This window comes from Olea europaea, chromosome 7, assembly GCF_002742605.1.
Source record: "Olea europaea var. sylvestris chromosome 7, O_europaea_v1, whole genome shotgun sequence".
Lineage (NCBI taxonomy): Eukaryota > Viridiplantae > Streptophyta > Magnoliopsida > Lamiales > Oleaceae > Olea > Olea europaea.
The window spans coordinates 16,431,318-16,450,280 of record NC_036243.1 but is presented as its reverse complement, the minus strand read 5'-3'; the positions used below and the strand labels follow the sequence as shown (position 1 = coordinate 16,450,280).

Sequence of the window (18,963 nt, the reverse complement as noted above, 5' to 3'; positions counted from 1 at the left end):
AATGCTACACGTTATGTAAATTTCTAGGAGTACCGTCAAGGTTTTCCTAGTCAAAACTTAGCAACTTGACAAAATAGTCTAGTATTTAACTCAACCAACTCATCAAGCAATACAAGGTAATAATAGCAGAAACAGACGAAGGTCTTTTTACTAGGGATACATAGAAGTCCATGATATAATTCTTCTAGTTAAAAATAATCCCACGAAGAAAAGAATTATATAGTACAAAAGAAGGGAGGAGAAATTGGAGGCATTGTCTGCACCCTCTCAATCTCCTCATCTCCCTAGTTCTCTTCAACAACCAAGAGTGATTTTGAAAATCAGTAAAAGTCTCTTGGTTTAAAATCTTGTTCAGTTAAGATTTTTGAAAACCCAACCGTGCTTCGATTAAGTTGTTGAATAAAATCAATTTTATGGGAGAAATGCAGAAACTGAGGATTATCACAGAGCCAAAGCATCAAACACTTGATAATAAACCGCATTTTCCAACATTGAAAACCAATCCCTTATTGTTATTAATAAGTGTGCCAGTGAACAGGTGCAAAATCACAAAAAGCAACAAACTCCACCTTGCAGGCTGAGATACGAAAGCAAATAATGATAGATAACAGCAAATGATAGAAAGACAAATTACCCTATAGAAAATAGATAATAGGTTTGTTCTGTAATACAATTCTCTATTCAGAATTCTCATTTGTTACTTGTTATAGCTCCATCCTGTCATGATCTTAACTAAATATCCTAACTAAATTATCTCGGTCATCCTTCGACGAGTACGTTGGAGGCTGATTTCCTTTGGAAATTTCTTCTTCACACAATTCAAGAAACATCATTTTAGCAAAGTCATGTTACCGTGCATAAGCTTAATTTTAAATCATAAACAACTCAAACCATTCCAATATCATAATTGTCTTGTTTAAATTACAATTAATCTATGATATTATATAATCACATCCAATCACACCACTATTCAATTTTTATTAAAAGAAAAGCATACATATAAGTAATATTCATCAAAACATAAATAACACATAAAAGGGCAAATCATACAACTAGTTAATAGATTATTGAAATTGTAATTACTGAAAATACGAAATTTATATACAGTAATTACTGAAAATGTGAATGGTGGAAGGTGAAGAATTTCTGACAGACGGTGAACAATGTGGGAAACTGAAAAGTAAGAGAACAGATACAAAAACCTGGATTTTCCAGCGAAGCTGCTTGTTTCCACTGATTCTCCGGTCGATCACGACGCTAATTACAAAGAAGGATTTTCAAAATAATTCTGGTACAATTCTATTCACGATTTCAGCTTCTATACGAACACGGGGATAGAGTGAATTGGGTTAAATTTTGATTTGCCTAAAATAAGTAGAAATATAAAAATTGGGTATCACCTGATTCTTGACATAACTAAGCTGCCAATAATTGCTAAAGGACAAGCATGTTTGGCTAATCTTAAGTAAAGTAAAAATTACTCATCTTGTTTCCATGGAATCCACACATATGAATGTTACTTTATTTAAATGAAAAACAGCATTATTTTTTAAAGTAGCTTTCACTTTATTGTCAAAATTTAAAGTTACTTATTTTTAATATCTACAAATAAAAAGAATTAATTATTCTAAAATACATGTACTTACAAGCAAACTTTTTAAGGCTGGCCAACCCCGCTTACAATGAGTGATTTCACTAAACTTCGAAAGTTGCTTATTTTAATAATTTTTGATTGTCAACATAAATTTCTTTTCTACAAATAAATTTACTCATAAGTTTAACATATATTTTTCTCAAACTTTACTTATAAGTGAGGTTTACCTAGCCTTAAAGTAAACATGAACAACTATGTCATAAAATAAGCCAGCTGTAAGTTTTAAGAACAAACACTCACTTTACAATTTACATACAATTTACATTTTTTTTCTTACTTACAAATAATAATCTTCAAAAAACCAAGAAATGAGAAGTATTTCTCGAATGACGTCATTACGATTCACATGCTTCAATGTTGAATGAAAGAAAGTGGTAGTGCCGGCTATAGAGCATCTTCCTCGACAAAGGTCATTTCTTGCTCGAATTTGTGTAGCTATACATGTTGCCTCGAATACAAGAACTTTTATAGAAATAAGAAAAATATAAGGTACGAGTAATCTATTCATGTCTAATTTCAGCAAGTTCCTCGATTTCATTACAAGATGATTCTTTCATCAACAAAATTGCTTTGGTAATGTAACAATGTTGAACTCTTTGTATCCAAAGCTTAAAAATCCAACAAATAGTTGAGTCTCTACTTCAACAAACTCAACAAAATGGTCTAGAAGCCCCTTGGACAAGCCTTTTGAAAAGTAAAAAATTGCTTTTGAAATTAAGAAATTACTTTTGAATATATATGAATAATCTTCTAAAAGTACTTTGTCTGAACTTCATTTGGAACTCTTCTATAAGAAACGAAAACAAAAGTCCCGTCAAACAGATCCTAAATCACCTGGTCTTTATGAAGAAATAGTAGTAGAAATGTTTTTGAATAAAATCCATATTTCGGGGAGAAAAACGAAATAAAGAGGCAGTAGCTAATAAATTTCAGATTCCAACACTGAAAAACAACCCTTCAAATTGTTATTAATGTGTTATCATAAAGGTGAAAAATACAAATAGCAATGAACTCAAATCTTGCAGACTGCAATACAGAGTCAAATAGCAATAGAGACCAGCAAATAATAGCGAGACAAACTACCCTATAGAAAACAGATGAAAGGGTTATTTTGTAATAAAATTCCCCCTTATAATGTCCGACTCGTAAACAACAATGTCGTCCACCGGGTTTTGTAAAATGAGCTCCTCACTGCTTCCCGAGGATAGTCGTTTCTGCAATCATTGAGGTTACAATGTACGGGTCCATATTAGAAGCGGGCCTCCTGTCCTCGAAGTATCCCTTGCCTTCTTTCTCGGTGTCCCGACCAACACGGATGGATGCACCACGGTTCGCAACCCCCTGTCCAAAAACCGTGCCAAAATATATCATTGTCATTCTGCGTTTCTTAAGGATCCCACATTATAATTTAAAAGTAGAGTAAAAGGATTCATGTAACCGACTTCAAAATTTATAGTGAACAAGACTCGTAGGAGTTAATTTCAAGATAGTAACTTATAGTACATAAAAGCAAGAAAGAAACAAATAAGTTATCCAAACATAACAGAAAACAAAAGTAAATTTTTCTTTGTCTAAGCTTAGCCAAACATGCTCTTAATCTTTCTTCTTGTAAATATTCTAATATTTCTTCACGTCTTATTGATTGAATTAACAAGAACTTCAACATGTTTGGCTAAGCTTGGAATATGTAAAAGCTGCTTTTAAGTAACTAGTTTCTCCCATAGCACCTAAGAAGAGACAAAATAGTTATTTACCCATTTGAAGGTGTTGATATTGGCAGTTTCATGTTTTCCAGTGAGACGGCGCTCATTGCCTTCACCATATGCAGCAATATGTTCTTTGTGCCTATGTCCAAGCTTTTCAATAGCTTTCTTAATGATTTCATATCCGCCTTCTTTCCTCATAGACTTGGTGCTAAACGAATAAAATAGCCAAGAGTTCAGACGAGGGTTCCAATAAAAAACGCAGTTCCTGTATCATTTAAAAGTTAACAAAATATTACCTGTAGTTTGTGTGGGCGCCAGCTCCGTTCCAGTCACCCTGTTAATAAATAAAAACATCACAAGTCAAAACAATCAAGTTCCTCCATAACATGACTAATATTTTTTCATTTCAAATGTAAACTTTAAGCTCGTGTAGCAGAGGAATACAGCAAAATTCAAATTGAAAATTTTACCTCAATTGGCTTGGGATCAAATGATACCACCACCCCAGCAATCTCAGTGATCCTCTGTTAACCAGCAAATAAAGAATTTAGATAACATCGCTCGTCAATAAATACAAAATAATAATAATAATAATAAGGGATGTTTACAACAAGGTATGTCAGAATACCTCGAGGATGTAACGAGCAACCCACAACTCATCACCAGCCGAGATGCCAACAGAAGGTCCAACTTGGAACTCCCACTGTATAGGAGGTGAATGGAAACACAAATTTCAAATTAAAATTTATGGAAAAGACCAAAATAAGTTCCTTATCAAGAAAAAATCGACGGGTCAATTTTACCTGGCCAGGCATCACTTCTCCATTGATGCCGCTTATGTTGATTCCTGCATAAAGGCAAGCCTTGTAATGTGCATCCACAACGTCACGTCCGAAGGCTTTGTCAGCTCCAATACCACAGTAGTATGGACCCTACACATAAAAGAAGAGTTCACCATTAAATGGGATATACACAAGACATTGGTGGCTTATTCAGATAGCACTTGACAGTCTTGACACAATTAAGAAAGAAAATAAAAAGCTAAAAGTTTTTGTTAATTGTACTATTAGTTTAGTCATATCCATTATTGCATACCTGAGGGCCGGGATAACCTCCCTTGGGCCATCCAATGGGCCACTTAACATCCTTTTGCAAAAGGGTGTACTCTTGCTCAATACCGTACCTTTAATGCAAATAATAAATTTCAATACACAAGTCAATCAGGAGATTTAAAGAATAAAATCAGCATATATAAATTACGCAACGATTTCTAATCAAATAAATAGAAAAACTCTAATCACGATTGAACTCTCAATAGTTAATACCATGTTTCTTCAGCAGCAACATCAGGATGGCTAAAAATCTTGGCTGCATTGTACCGCTTGTTTGTCGGAATAGGCTCACCACCCGGAGTATAAGCATCACACATGACCTAATATAGAGAATAGTCGAATTAGGCATGATTCTAAACGTATAAGCTAGTCAAATTAAAAACCAACATAAATAAACGTGTAACCGATGATAGTAAGAAGAAACTTACCAATATATTATTTCCTCTCCTGAATGGATCTTTGAAAATCGCTTGAGGACTGTTACAAGCAGGAATAGAATGAATAAAAGGTAAAAAACCCACATATTTCCACCCAAACATAAAGATCGAACGAAAAAAAGAAAAAACTTACTATAGGATAACTTCACTGTCTTCTCCGGGAGCCTGGCCTGTGCTTGATCCATCATAATTCCACTTCGGAAGCTTTGAGGGATCGTTCACAGGTCCCGAAAGAGTCTGTTATAAACCAAAAGGTGTAGTCAGCAATCTTGGAACACATTCGTAAATATGAATTAATCTACTTGTACAATTATAGTCGACAATGTTCCTTGACAAAGTTTGATGTGGCAAAATCTAGACAGTTAATTCAAAAAATTGTTTTTAAATTTTTTTGAAATGGATGAATGTGATGATGATTGTCAATAAACATTGCCAACCATCATTGCACATATAGCATGATTGTGTAAATATTAACCAGAAATTAATTATTTTTGCAAGAAAATTGTTTACCCTTGCTTTGCTTCTTAGATCCATACCAGATCCACCTATCCTGTTAAATTCATTCACACAAACATAAGGAATCAGTCCCATAGAATGTGTAAGTAGGCAATAAAACAAATCTGTCGAATAGGGCATATATTATAGTATCTCTCTCTTTGTTCAATCTGCAAAACTACAAATCCACGTGAGAGTTTGGGCGATAAAATCAGTCAATCGGCTTATTCGTAATATTGGGTCGGCTACATAAATCACTTTCTGGCCGTCAGTTTGTTCATAACAACTGAAAACCAGTCGAGAATATTAACCAATAATGAGGTACAACATATCGAGGTACAGCAATAAGTATACTACAATGGATATCAATTCTAATGGAACAATCAAAACCCCATTAATAGACCAACATAGAATCAATTCACAGGCAAATTGTTGACAATTATAATCTGAAACCTTAACTAAATTTAATCTCTTAAACGTCTAATTATCGAGACGATTAAGGAAATATTATTACAACAATAAAAGAGGAAAACTAGATCTTTCCACATATCAGATCTGTCTCTCTCAACTCTCAACCACTTGGTAGATCATAAATAATAAAACAAAAAACAAAAGTACAAAGTTTCGACAAGTGAATCTAATGAAATACAAGTAAGATCTTTCGGTACGTTTGGTTTATCAGATGAGAGAAAAGCACCAAAAAATACCACAAATGTCCAAAAATCTGTTAAAATCTCTCAAACAAACATTAACAATTAACAATTTCGTATATCAATAAAACAGAAGATAAAAAATAATCAAAATCAGGCTGATTTTTTAAACAGCACTAGATCTCAACATCAAGAAAAAGGGATTCAAATCGGAGAGAATGAAAAATAAAATCTAAAACTTCAAACCAAAAAAGTCTTGAAAGAAAAGAAAAAAACAGAGTACATATACAGTAAAAACAGAGCAACACAATCCCTTAACGCAATGAAGGCGAACTCACCATATATACTCAGCAATCACCTTCTTTGTGCTGTCGGAGAGATTAAGGTTGATGAGATCAGTAAGCAGCGCCATTTTTTCAAGCCTCTCTCTCTATATATCTCTCTGTTTATGTAACAATGATTGTATTGCGTGCAGTTACGGGAGAGACGGAGGGTTCTTATAGCGATGGTTTCAAGGGTTGATGACATAAAAGTTCGCAAAATTATTACGTATAAATTTTATGAAAATAATTAAAAACTCAACCCTGGCTGGAGCTTTTTATTTTTTAAAAAATAAAGAAAATACAGAAATTGAATGCAAGTGGCTTGTTCGTTCATTCTAAAGAGATTCTTGTAAGGATTCTCGTGTTACAAGGTCAGATTACCATTTCACCGGGTAAACTCAGCCCTCATCATCCGTACATAATATTAGAAGAGTAGTATGTGCCCCAGGGCACATCCAAGTTAGCAAAGGAAGGATAGTGCGGGGCTCGAAACCCCAGCGTGAGGAGTTCGATTCCTGATTGGAGCAGCTGAGTGTTGTAATAATCAGAGGAAGGGTTGGAGCACCTTGGTGATGTAATAACCATGGATGAGGCTCCCTTGAGGCCAGGAGTATAAAGGTTGTTTGAACCCTGGTCAATTTGGGCACATCCCGCGATTTACCTCCCTGAGCTGCTGGGAGGCCGGAAGTTCAGGGACGAGGATATAGTCTGGCGTAAGCTGGAACACCTCGTTAAAAAAAATAAAAAATAAAACACCCCCTTAAAAAAAAAAAAAAAAAAAAAAAAAAAAAAAAAAAAAAAAAAAAGTGGTAGGTATTATATTATAATAGAAGAGTGGTAGGTGGGCATATTTAAGAAGCTTAAAATGAGAAAAAGGTAATTAAAAGTCATGTTTGGTATTAATTAAAATCTACATCTCATTCCGTCCAAACCCCACCCTGTCCCGCCCCGTCCCGTCTCATCTGGCGTTTCAAAATTAGAATTAAATATGTTTAATTATCTAACTTAAGCGAGGTGTTTTAAATCCTGTCCAAAGTCCCTGTTTGAATGGCAAGCATTAGTCGAGGTATGAAACTATTGAAGATAGTTACAGGAGAAAATACAAAGAAACCCTCAATGCCATGATTTTACCATACAAGACAAGTGATGTTGCCGCTCAAAAGTCAACATCAAAACCCAATCCAATTCTCCAACTTATCCTACTAGGCTAATATGATAAACTCTTAGCCCTTCTTCGAGCCTCATTATCGTTAGAAAGCGTGTCCTTTTTCGAGCCTCGTTAACGTAAGAAAGCGTATGAGAAATAGTTATTTTTTAAGAAAAATAAAAAAATATTTTCAATTTGTGTGTAAAATTATTTTATGATATAATGTGTGATTGAAAATGAATTTTTAGAAAAAAAATTAAAAAATGGAGGCCAAACATAGACTTAGCATTTATCGTTGATACTTATTTGAAAAATATTTGTCTTCAGTTTTTTTTAAATTGTATAATTTAAATAAAATAAATTAAATGTGAATTTAAAATTTTTCTCTATTTTTTTATCACACGTTTCTAAAAATATATGTATATTTTATTCATAATAATAATTTTCAAAAACAATCACTTAATTCTTTACGCACATGAGCAATTCATGGGAATATTAATTTTTTTAGTAAATTTTGATAAAATTTAATAAATTTTTCTTTAAAAAGTTGTTAAAAATTGTAAGCCTCATATAATATATGGTTAAAATTAATTTTTAACTTAAATTTTTATCAATTTTTTTTACTAATCAAACTGAAAATAAATATTATATTTCATTTCAATTCATACAAAACTCTCTCGGCATAGAATGGTAAATAGCTTTTTCATTTCTTTTTTATTTTATACTGTCTAAAACTCTAGAATACCCACGAGTTCGAAGTGAGGCCTCATTCCATCTAAAGATTAGTTATCTTCTAATGCGAATTCAAATCACGTCATATATACACAGATAAGTTTATGGCAAGGTTCGAAAATAAGAAGGCAAAGAGAAGGAAAAGTGAAAGCGTTCAAAAGGCACACAAGAAAAATTGGACAAGATCAATGTTATGCTCGATTTTTGAAGATTAAATTGATATTTTATCAAAAGAGAAATTTTCTAAAACATTATTTTGAACCTCATGAGTACTTCACACTTAGAACATTGTCTGTAGTGCAAGGAAAATTCAAAAACTATGTAAAGATATTTATCTCTTGTGTTGTGTAGATAAAAATCAGATTTTTAGTAAATATTTAATAAAAATTAATAAAATGTGTGTTTAAAAAATTATTGATACCGTGAAATATATGATTTGAAATTGATTATTGACTTTACTTTAAATTAAAATCTGAATTTTAATTCTTATCCAACTGGGCTAAAAATCAAAAGAATCAATTCCAGATCTCATAGACTAGAAAATATTGCATATCTCTTCCCCTTTTAATTGATGAAATAGTAGCTTTGGATGTTACGGTTTTGAGCATTATGCGGAAATACGTTGTTTGAAAGAAACCTTGTTATTACCGACACGTGTCTGTCTATTTCGAAAAGTCCAAAAAAAGCTCAACAAGGTTATGTGCGGAGCCCTGCCACCTTGAAACTCCCAATTAGATCAATGCGTGTTGTGTATAGATAAGGCATAGACTTTGAATCTTCCATCCCACTTTGGAATAACAATCATTTTCATGCCTTCCTGGACATAGTCTAGTAGTACAAAGAATAGGAGTGATGTTATCTCACGTCTTGCTGACAGTCGCAGTGTGGAGGTTCGATTCTTGAGACATAAAATTGGACTCTTTGTAGGCGCAATGTACAGGCAGCTTTTGTTCGCTGACCTGTTGGGCACAACCCCCGATTTACCTCCCTCACAAAGCTCTAAGAGCGGAATGGTGGGAACCCTCAAAGCTGGGGTTCAACCTTTTTTAACAATCATTTTCATTCTCCAATTCTTGTTTGTTTTTTGCCTATGAGAAACAAGGAAAGGAAATTAACAGAAATAGTTTATAAGTCACTCTTCTACGAGGATTAAAATCTGAATTAGTGAAAGTTAATAATTAATTTTAATTATACATTTCATATAACCTGAATTTTTTAACCTCACATTTCATCAATTTTTATCAAAATTATTAAAATGGTAATTAGTACAAAACGTCCATACCTTTCATAATTTTTGTGAAAAACGTCCCTACCTTTCGTTTTTGGCGCATTTCATTCCCACATTTACCTTTTCTTGTACAAAACATCATTTTCATCATTTTTCTCAATAAAAAAGTATAAAATGACCAATATACCTTCTATTTAAATTTGTTTTTAAAAAAATAAAGAACTAATTGCAATCATAGTCCCAATTTAAAAAAAAGTTCAAAAGAGTCCCAAACAAAAAAACAAAAAAATACATAATCCTCGAAAATTAAGTAAAGAACATTCAGATAAAACTCATCCCATGAGAACGACCGTCGTTGTTATATTAAAACATCATATGATCAATTAAAGAAATATCCACGAGTGATGTTAGCACCTCCATAACTATCAATTAAAAGAGGAGTTAGCACTATCATGTTCATCGATTAAAAGAAAACAACGATTATCCCATGAAAAATTTTCTTCTCTTACAATATTCCAGCAAATTAATTAATGCTATTCTGCAAAAATTTTCATTAAGTTTATTTATAATTGCCACGTCATTTTTAATTATCTACAAATTTTATTGATAATAGCCAATTAAACAGCCGTGCCTCATTTGCCGTGAGGAAAAAGGACTTTATACCAGCTCCAGATTTAACGCAGCTGGTCGACAACGTGGCAGAACCTGCATCACCAATTTTTCTTTAAGTGGGCGGATAAGCGGTCAGAATTTCATGTCATGAGGGTGAAGAAATAGAAAAAAAATAAAATAAATAAAAATAACGTGAGTTGTATTAACATAATTTATTTATTTATTTGAAGATAAAGATGTTTTGATTTAAATGTTTATCGATTGTGAAAATGATTTCAAGGTTCACTTTAGACTTGACTGTTAGGATTTCCAAATATTGAAAAGTAAGAGATTGATGGACAATATCGCAATATAAAATATGAAGAAAATAAACAAATTTGATTGAATATTCTCCGTACGAATCTCATATAAAACAATCAAACTGTTGAATATTGAATTTTAATTACAAGAAAAAGAAAATAGGTCAATGGGAATAATAAATAAAATAATGCATTTTATGCAATTCCCAATTTTTTTACTTGTAAGAAATTGGCAAAATTAGGCCAGTCAACTATACCATGTTTGACTTTGTTACGAACAAAATAACACCGACACGTTACTTGTTAAGTTTCTAAAGCACGAATCCTTTTGTCGACTTTTGACTTTTGCAGCCAAAATAAATGGTCGAGAAGGCTTGTTTTTGCACGTTCCGGATAATTGCATAACAAGTTGGCACATAAGCATGATTATCAAGCACCGATTGATAATTAATAATTAATACTGAATAATATTATTCATCATTCTTAGTGTCAAGCGCTGATTTAGATGACAATCACGGACAATAAATGATAGATCGACTTAAGTGCATCATGTCTTGATTTATTTAACTGAAATTATTAAGTGTAACCAAGTAGATTGGTGATCTATCGCCACTAGTGTTAGGTTGCATTATTCATTAGTAATTTATGCCACAATTATTAGGATGGCTTTTTGAATAAAATTATAGAATAAAAAAAAAAGGGGGTGGACTAGTTAAAGAAGAATATGATGAATATTCAGATCCAAAAAGGTCGTTTAACATGGACGGAAACTACATCGACCGTGATAGGGGCTTGAACACATTGAAGCCCAGGGGGCGCCACATAACCCTTGTTGATCATCGACCTCCAGTCTCATATCTATCGCTCGCAGGCCTCATCACCAATCAACCTAAAAGATATAATAATTACAAATTTCTTATATTCTGTCACATCACCTCTTTAATCACATACACTTGTAGAAGATGACGTCCACGCTGACTATACCCACCAATCAACCGCCTCGGCTCCTCTATCCTTTGCAGTCCATCATTACCTGAAGGAAACAGTGACGTGATGGCTACTGACCTCATTAAACAATTAAGGGAGAGATCGGTGGCATGTGGCATTAGCTCGGCACGGTGTCTGATTTGATTGAAACGACATAATTTCGGCCAAACCCCTTATTAATAGTGGGAAATGATTCCCTTCAAGAGGGAAGTGAAAAATAAAAGGACAGAAATGGTACAAATTAATCTCTCTAAATGGATATGAGTGATCATTTTTTTAAAAATTGGCTTAAAAAATTAGTCTTCGCAATTTTTGGCATGAGGGGATTGTCACACAAGAATGGCTCATGTGAAAGGTTAAGCCTGCTGACGAAGAAGATATTAATTTCAATTTTATTTCTTTTCAATTATTAGATTTAATTAATGACGAAACATCATTATTATTAAACACATCCTCGGTCTCATAAAAATAGACTCACTTTTTTTTTTTTGTCTGATTCAAATTATAAATCATTTTTCTTATTGAGAGTATAGATAATTTTTTAATTTTCTAAGATGCTCCTATTTTAGCCCTTGGTTATGAGAAAAGTTTCGAGATCGTCGAATGGAAAGCTACCACCACATCTGATAGCCCACTCTCACCCAATGAAGTGAGGTCACCTTGATACTTGATTTTTTTCTCTCTTTTCACCTCAAGTCCCGAGATGGTCTCACCTCATTGAGTGAGGGAGGACCTTCTGATGAGGTGGTGACTCCCCATTCGACGATTGCACTATGTAGAACGGTGCGACCATCCTACCAAACTTTTTCTTATTGTTTGTGCTCCATTAATTTCAAAATGCATTTTTCTCCCTCTTTTTTTTCATTCACATTTTCAATGAAATAATATTACATATAAATTCAAAAAATTTCATACTTTTTTAACAACACATTTTTCAGAAAGTCACTATCACAAGATACATTTTTCTCCAAAAACTAATTATAATTGGCTCAATATGAATTTAATATATCTTGTTATCAACAAATATGAACTATTCATATTTCAATTACATTTTCAACTATATTAATTACATTTTATTAGTCTGTGTGACAGTAAAAACTAACTTATCTTTATGGGACACAGCAAGGTCCAAGTATTAATTAGTAACGACCCTAAAATTGGCTACTTTTAATCTCCGCATCACATCCCCTTATTTAATGCAAGTTGACAATATTTTTTCTTATATAAATAAGTCTGCCAGTATTCCTCAAAACAAAAGAAAAGAATTTGTATTCCTGACACGTCTCAATTTACTTTGTTATGATCATCCTCAAAATTCTATGACACTTGATGTTTGATTATATATACATATTTTGTTTCTCTGTTATTTAAAATTAACTGAAATTTTTAATCTTTTAAAACATTCATTTATAATTATACATACTCACTCGAACTATTAAACAACTTAGATCGAATTTTAATACATTAATTATTTCATATCTCAAGGCTTCGTAAATCATACGAATGCTTTGATCTATTAATGGATTAAAAATAGCCTAACAGTTTAGATACGGATGTCAAGGAGTATCAAAACTTGCAATTCAAATGAAAGGGATTTGATTGTCAAGTGTCCATAATTAACACGAAGGTCACTTCGTAAACTAGCTAATTTTAGAGTAATATTATTTAGCTCCACAGGAGTTACAACTCCAGTTTAGGTGACGTTAATGTGACATTAAATGATAGATGAAATTAAATAATTCAATTAATTTCATATTTCATTCAGCCTATCAATAAACGCCACCTAAATTGGGGTTGTAAACTCAATAAGATTGTATAGCACTATTCCTAACTTTATGATAAAATGAGTGTTGTTTGCAATGGCTCACCATAAGTCACATGTACCTTTCCAAAATTTGGCTTTTGGGATTAATCCACATACAAATACTTTGTAGGTCTAGCTTCTAATATAATGGGTAGACTAACATTTTCAATCATGTTTTATCACGTCTTAAATAAATACTTTCGATTGTATAGAGATTAAGAAGTCTAGTTGAGATCGAATCCTATATTCAAGCATCGGATGCCCCAAATCTATACAGTGACATCCTTCTAGAATTGTATTTATATTGCAAGTTTGTCTACTAGAAAGGTGAGAAAATGGAGCTTGACCTTTATTATAGATTGGCATCTTATGCGGAAAAATGACTTTAGACAATTGCGCATGGAAAGAACAAAATAATAGATTTTAAGGTGAACAAGTTGCACCAAAGGAACCCTAAACCCTCTTTTTCACCTCTATGAAATAGTGCACTGCTTGAGTTAAAAAAAATAAGTAAATGAACCTATATAGTATGAGTTTAATCGACGACATTATTAATACAACGTACGAGTATATCACATATTTCTCTTCTTTAATTATGTTCAATTAGTTATATAAAGTATATAAATTTTCCTTATAGATTAAAATCTCAAATATCACGTCAGCGTGCACAAAATTAAAGATATAATCCAACCTGTGTTCAACTCATTTTCAGTCAAATTGGTCTGGACTCAACCACTCAAACATCATTACATCCTGCCGACTCCCATGCTTGATTGGCGGATGAGAGTTGGTCCGGTTATAGTTGAATAGTTCGACTTCGCCTATTCCTATAGTTTACTAAACACAAAAAGTTCAACTAAAAGAAACATATCACGGAGTTGAATTGTATCTATCTTTATCCAGGCCTGGTTCTGGGGTTAGGCAAATGAGGCCTATGCCTCAGGCCCAATATCTCGGGGGGCCTCACTTTGGGCCCAAAATTTTTATTTTTTTCTCTCTTTTATAGTTGAACTTGAACCAGACCCCCAGTGATGCAGAAATGCAGCCCACAACTTCAAACCCAAATCCAATCTAATGCCCTTAGCCTTAGTCCAATTATCCAACTATATATATAAATCTTTTATCCATTGCATTTACGTTGATTTCGGGAGGGGGCCCAATTTTTAGGCTTTGCCTCGAGCCCCGACAATCACAGGACCGGCCCTGTCTTTATCCAATCCACCACCAAACTAAACTTGCTCCAAAACACAACTTCATTTAAGTTTTTGCTTCTCTACAAGTTACTGTTTGGTTTCATTAAAAAATGATTAAAATCTAATTTAAATCAATACTTAATTTTAACTATCATATATTTTCAACCACAAATTTCATGAACTTTTATCAAAATCTATTAAAAATCTTAATTTTATTTAAACTAAATGGGGACTAAATATTTTGGTGAGATGAGAAATTGTTTGACATAAATAATTAAATATAACTACTTGGGGGAGAATGTGTGGTTAAAAAATATAGAAAAATTTTAAATTTACTTGTAGAATATTTTATTGAATGGACGTGTGTGTAAAATTTGACGGCATAATATTGCCACTTGACCGGAGTATCAAATTTGGCATAATTTGGTTCAACCGCGGCTTCTGAAATAAGCATACGAATCTGGTACGTAGGAAGACGATAAGAATGGAACATATTCTTGCTTCTCAGGCTCCCAATCTTTCCGTATCTAAGGCTAAAATTTCACGTATAAATAGATATTATAAACGATAGATGGATAAATTAATAATATTTGTGAAATTATAAATAAAGTTTACGTATCTAGAAACACTTCATAAATTTTGCCAAATGAGAGTTAATGTTATCATATTAGTTAGCCGAAATGTTCTCATATTAGTTAGCGGTTAATTGGTGTAGCTAAAAATTAGAATTTAAAGATTTTGATAATAGTTGATGAATGAATCGTTTATCATGATTTTTTGCTTTTGATTTATGTAGAAGAGTTTTTTGAGGAACCTACTTTAGTTTTTAGTCGAGAATCAATTTATACGAGAGTTTCGTATACGGAAAGTGTTTTTAGAAGAAATACATTAGATAAACTTTCTCTAAAAGCTCTTCCAAGTAAAAGAAGTATTTTTCATAAAACTAATCAAAACGGTATAAGAACATCTTTTGTGTCTCAAAAATCTCATTTATGCTCATCAAGTCATGTCAAATGGGCTCAAAATGTGTTGTTTAAAAGTTGATAGAAATTATGAACTCCATAAATTGTATAATTAAAATTGTTTGTTGATTTTGACTTAATTTTTATCTAACTTTTAAGTTACACCAAACAAGAGCATGATATTATAGATAATTAATGAATGCCACCTAGTGGAAGCACCTCCCTCTCTTGAGCAAAGAGGTCTCGTGTCTGAATTTTGACCAGCACATTTTGAATAACGAATAAATGGTACATAATCGACTCACCTCACATGTTTATATGAAATCTGTTGAATTTTGAAACCCAATAAATTCGAACGATGATTTAAAATAGATGTCAGATAATTTATTGACACTATAGATTTTACTCAACCCGAAAACAATTAACACTTTAGATGGCCCAAGTTATTTTAGCCCATTGGTTAGTGTGTGACATTTGATTTGTTGGACCATTTGATTATTTGCCTTGACCCATTTGGAGGAGTGTTTTGGCCCAATATTGTGACGACAATAGTTCCGTATATACTTGGCATCCCCATAGCCGTGTCTCTTTGAGTTTGAAAAGATTGGTGTGTAAGAGAGAAAATGAGGCAGCCGAGTTTTTGAGAGTTCTTCCTCCATTTGTTTCTTCCTTTTTGGCTTGCAATGCTACCACTTTCTTCTTTGTAGTGATTGTAAAAGATGAGGCAGCCAAGTGTTGAAGTGTTGAGGGTTGAGCTTGTCTCGGTGGTGTTCGTTTCATGGGGTAATTTTTAGTTTGACCAAGTCAAAGAGGAATTTTTTTCACTTTAAGGCAAAAACTTTGCCTATCACCAAAATGACATTTTATTGAGTAAAAGATAAAAACGTCTTTAAGTAGTTTATACAATTACAAAGATAGAATTTTGTTTCAAAAGACAAAAATACCCTAAAGTTACAAATTAAAAAATCAAACACTTTTCACTTTATATTTAATTATTTATTTTAAACAATTACTCAAATTAAAAAAAATTAATATTAAATTTACTTTCTTGTTTAAATATTTCATTAATTAATTATCTAAATCGGTTATGTATATTATTTATTTAATATTTAATTTCTTTATTTAATTATTTATTTAATCGCTTGCTTAAATAAAAAGTTAATATTTAATTTGATTTCTCATTTAAATATTTTATTAATTTATTATCTTAATTGATTGTGTATATTTAATAAATTATTTAATTATTTATTTTAAACACTTATTCAAATAAAAAATTAATATTTAATTTTGGCTTCTCTTTTAAATATTTCATTAATTAATTAACTTAATTGGCCCTTATTTAATTATTTATTTTAAACACCTACTCAAATAAAAAAATTAATATTTAATTTGGTTTCTCGTTTAAATATTTCTCTATTAATTATCTTAATTGGTTATGTATATTATTTATTTAATATTTAATTTCTTTATTCAAATGATCACTTATATAAATAAAAAAATAATATTTATTTTAATGTCTTATTTAAATATTTCTTTAATTAATTGTCTTAATTAGTTATTTATTTATTGTTTAATTACTTTGTTTAATTATTTATTTAATCACTTAATTAAATAAAAAATTAATATTTAATTTAATTTCTTATTTAGATATTTCATTAATTAATTATCTTAATTGGTTTTATGTATTTAAAATTTAATTATTTATTTAATAACTTATTTAAATAAAAGAATTAGTATTTATTTTAATTTCTTATTTAAATATTTCATTAATTAATTATCTTAGTTAATTATGTATATTCTTTATTTAATATTTAATTACTTTGTTTATTTATTTACTTAATCGCTCAATTAAATAAAAAATTTATATTTAATTTAATTTCTTATTTAGATATTTCATTTATAAATTATCTTAATTAATTGTGTATATTATGTATTTAATATTCCATTACCTTATTTAATTATTATTTTAATCACTTATTTGAATAAAAAAATTAATTTTTAAATATTAATTAATTATTTAAATATTTCAGTAATTAATTATCTTAATTGGTTATGTATATTATTAGTCATTAATATTTAATTACTTTATTTTAATTGCTTGTTTAAATAAAAACATTATACCATAATGTACAAGTGCCATAATATTATTGGAGAGTTGAAAAACAGTTTTTTCGATCCTTTACTCATAAGATTTCACATATACATTATGGATATTCTTATAAATTAGTATATGTAGAATTATCCAATATTGAATTTGATTTCTCGTTTAAATTTTTTTTTTATTAATTATCTTAATTGGTTATGAATATTTAATTACTTTATTCAATTATTTATTTTAAAACCTATTCAAATAAAAATTAATATTTAATTTAGTTTCTTCTTTAAATAGTTCATTAATTAATTATCTTAATTGGTTATGTACATTGTTTATTTAATATTTCTTTACTTTAATTAATTATTTATTTAATCACCTATTCGAATACAAAATTAATACTAAATTTAATTTATTCTTGAAATATCTCATTAATTAATTATCTTAATTGGTTACATATATTATTTATTTAATATTTAACTAGAACATAAATCACGTGATGCATGAAAATATCTAACAAAGATGGAAGTCGAATATTAAGCACGATCACATTTTCAAGACATCGAACATTATTCAAGAATGTCGAAAATATATTTCTTCTACTAAATGAAGTCAAGTGGGAAGTTCTCGATTATAGTATGTTACTCTCTACCCAACGAATGTGTAATATCTATTTAAATCGTACGTACTCTCTATTTATAGTATATTATTGGTTTCCTCAATTTTCTCAATTTATAATATGTTATTGATTACGTGAAAATTGACCCGACGAATATGTAATATCTACTTAAATTGTATGTACTCTCTATTTATAATATGTTACTGATTTCCTCATTTTTTTTTATTTATAGTGTATTATATATGTAATTAAGAGTAATTGGTTATTTATTATACAATTACATGAAAACTAAAGTATTATTAACGTTTTAAAAAAAATGCTTACGTTTTAAATTATTACAACTATGGATCACAATGTAAATAAAAAAAAAAAGCTTACATTTTAATGTGTGTTTGGTTTATCAGCTCTACGTCACGTCTGATACTAAAAATTCAATATACTTCAATTTGATTCGAATCCGACGAAATTAATGGAAAATGGATTTAGGATTTTAATCCGATAACTCAATCGAGATTCAAATTCAATAATCCGCTAACTAAATAAATCAAATATGAATATAGATCGATTCGATCCGATCCGATATCACTAAAACATTCCAAAAGGATGAAAATCTTGTAATAATTGAGCCCATCAAGATAGTTCAAATATTTTTTAAAATAAATAATTAATTAAAATCTTGTTGGGGCTATGATTTTCAATGAAAAAATAAATAAAATCTTTATTTTTCTAATTTTTTCAATTTCGGATCTAATTTTTGATAACATTGTTAATCGGATATGAATTTAACATTCAAATATCCGTTGAATTATTGGATTGAATCAAATAGGATAATTATTCTTAACAGATCGAATTGAATTTGAGTAGATCCGATCCATTTATAACCCTAACTTCAATGTAAAGATTTCACAATC

General features: G+C 30.7%; 1 protein-coding gene across 1 annotated transcript; it reads right to left on the bottom strand.

Annotated features, from left to right (window-relative positions):
- Window positions 1-2,587: 2,587 nt before the first annotated feature.
- On the bottom strand, window positions 2,588-6,535 carry LOC111397164 (glutamine synthetase cytosolic isozyme 2-like). Its single transcript, XM_023023925.1, has 12 exons — window positions 6,393-6,535; window positions 5,420-5,459; window positions 5,043-5,146; window positions 4,901-4,949; window positions 4,686-4,792; window positions 4,456-4,543; window positions 4,164-4,292; window positions 3,989-4,063; window positions 3,831-3,884; window positions 3,657-3,694; window positions 3,409-3,568; window positions 2,588-2,995 (listed from the first exon to the last, which is right to left on the bottom strand). The coding sequence occupies exons 1-12, from the start codon at window positions 6,464-6,466 to the stop codon at window positions 2,843-2,845; spliced, it is 1,071 nt and encodes a 356-aa protein (XP_022879693.1). The 5' UTR covers window positions 6,467-6,535; the 3' UTR covers window positions 2,588-2,842.
- Window positions 6,536-18,963: the final 12,428 nt, after the last annotated feature.

Bases quoted from the DNA above. Each gene is read 5' to 3' on its own strand.
- LOC111397164 (XM_023023925.1), bottom strand. From the start codon at position 6,466: ATGGCGCTGCTTACTGATCTCATCAACCTTAATCTCTCCGACAGCACA. The intron at 4,793-4,900 runs GTAAGTTTCTTC...TCTCTATATTAG, and splicing joins GGAGAGGAAATAATATATTG to GTCATGTGTGATGCTTATAC. The intron at 3,569-3,656 runs GTAATATTTTGT...TTATTCGTTTAG, and splicing joins GGCGCCCACACAAACTACAG to CACCAAGTCTATGAGGAAAG.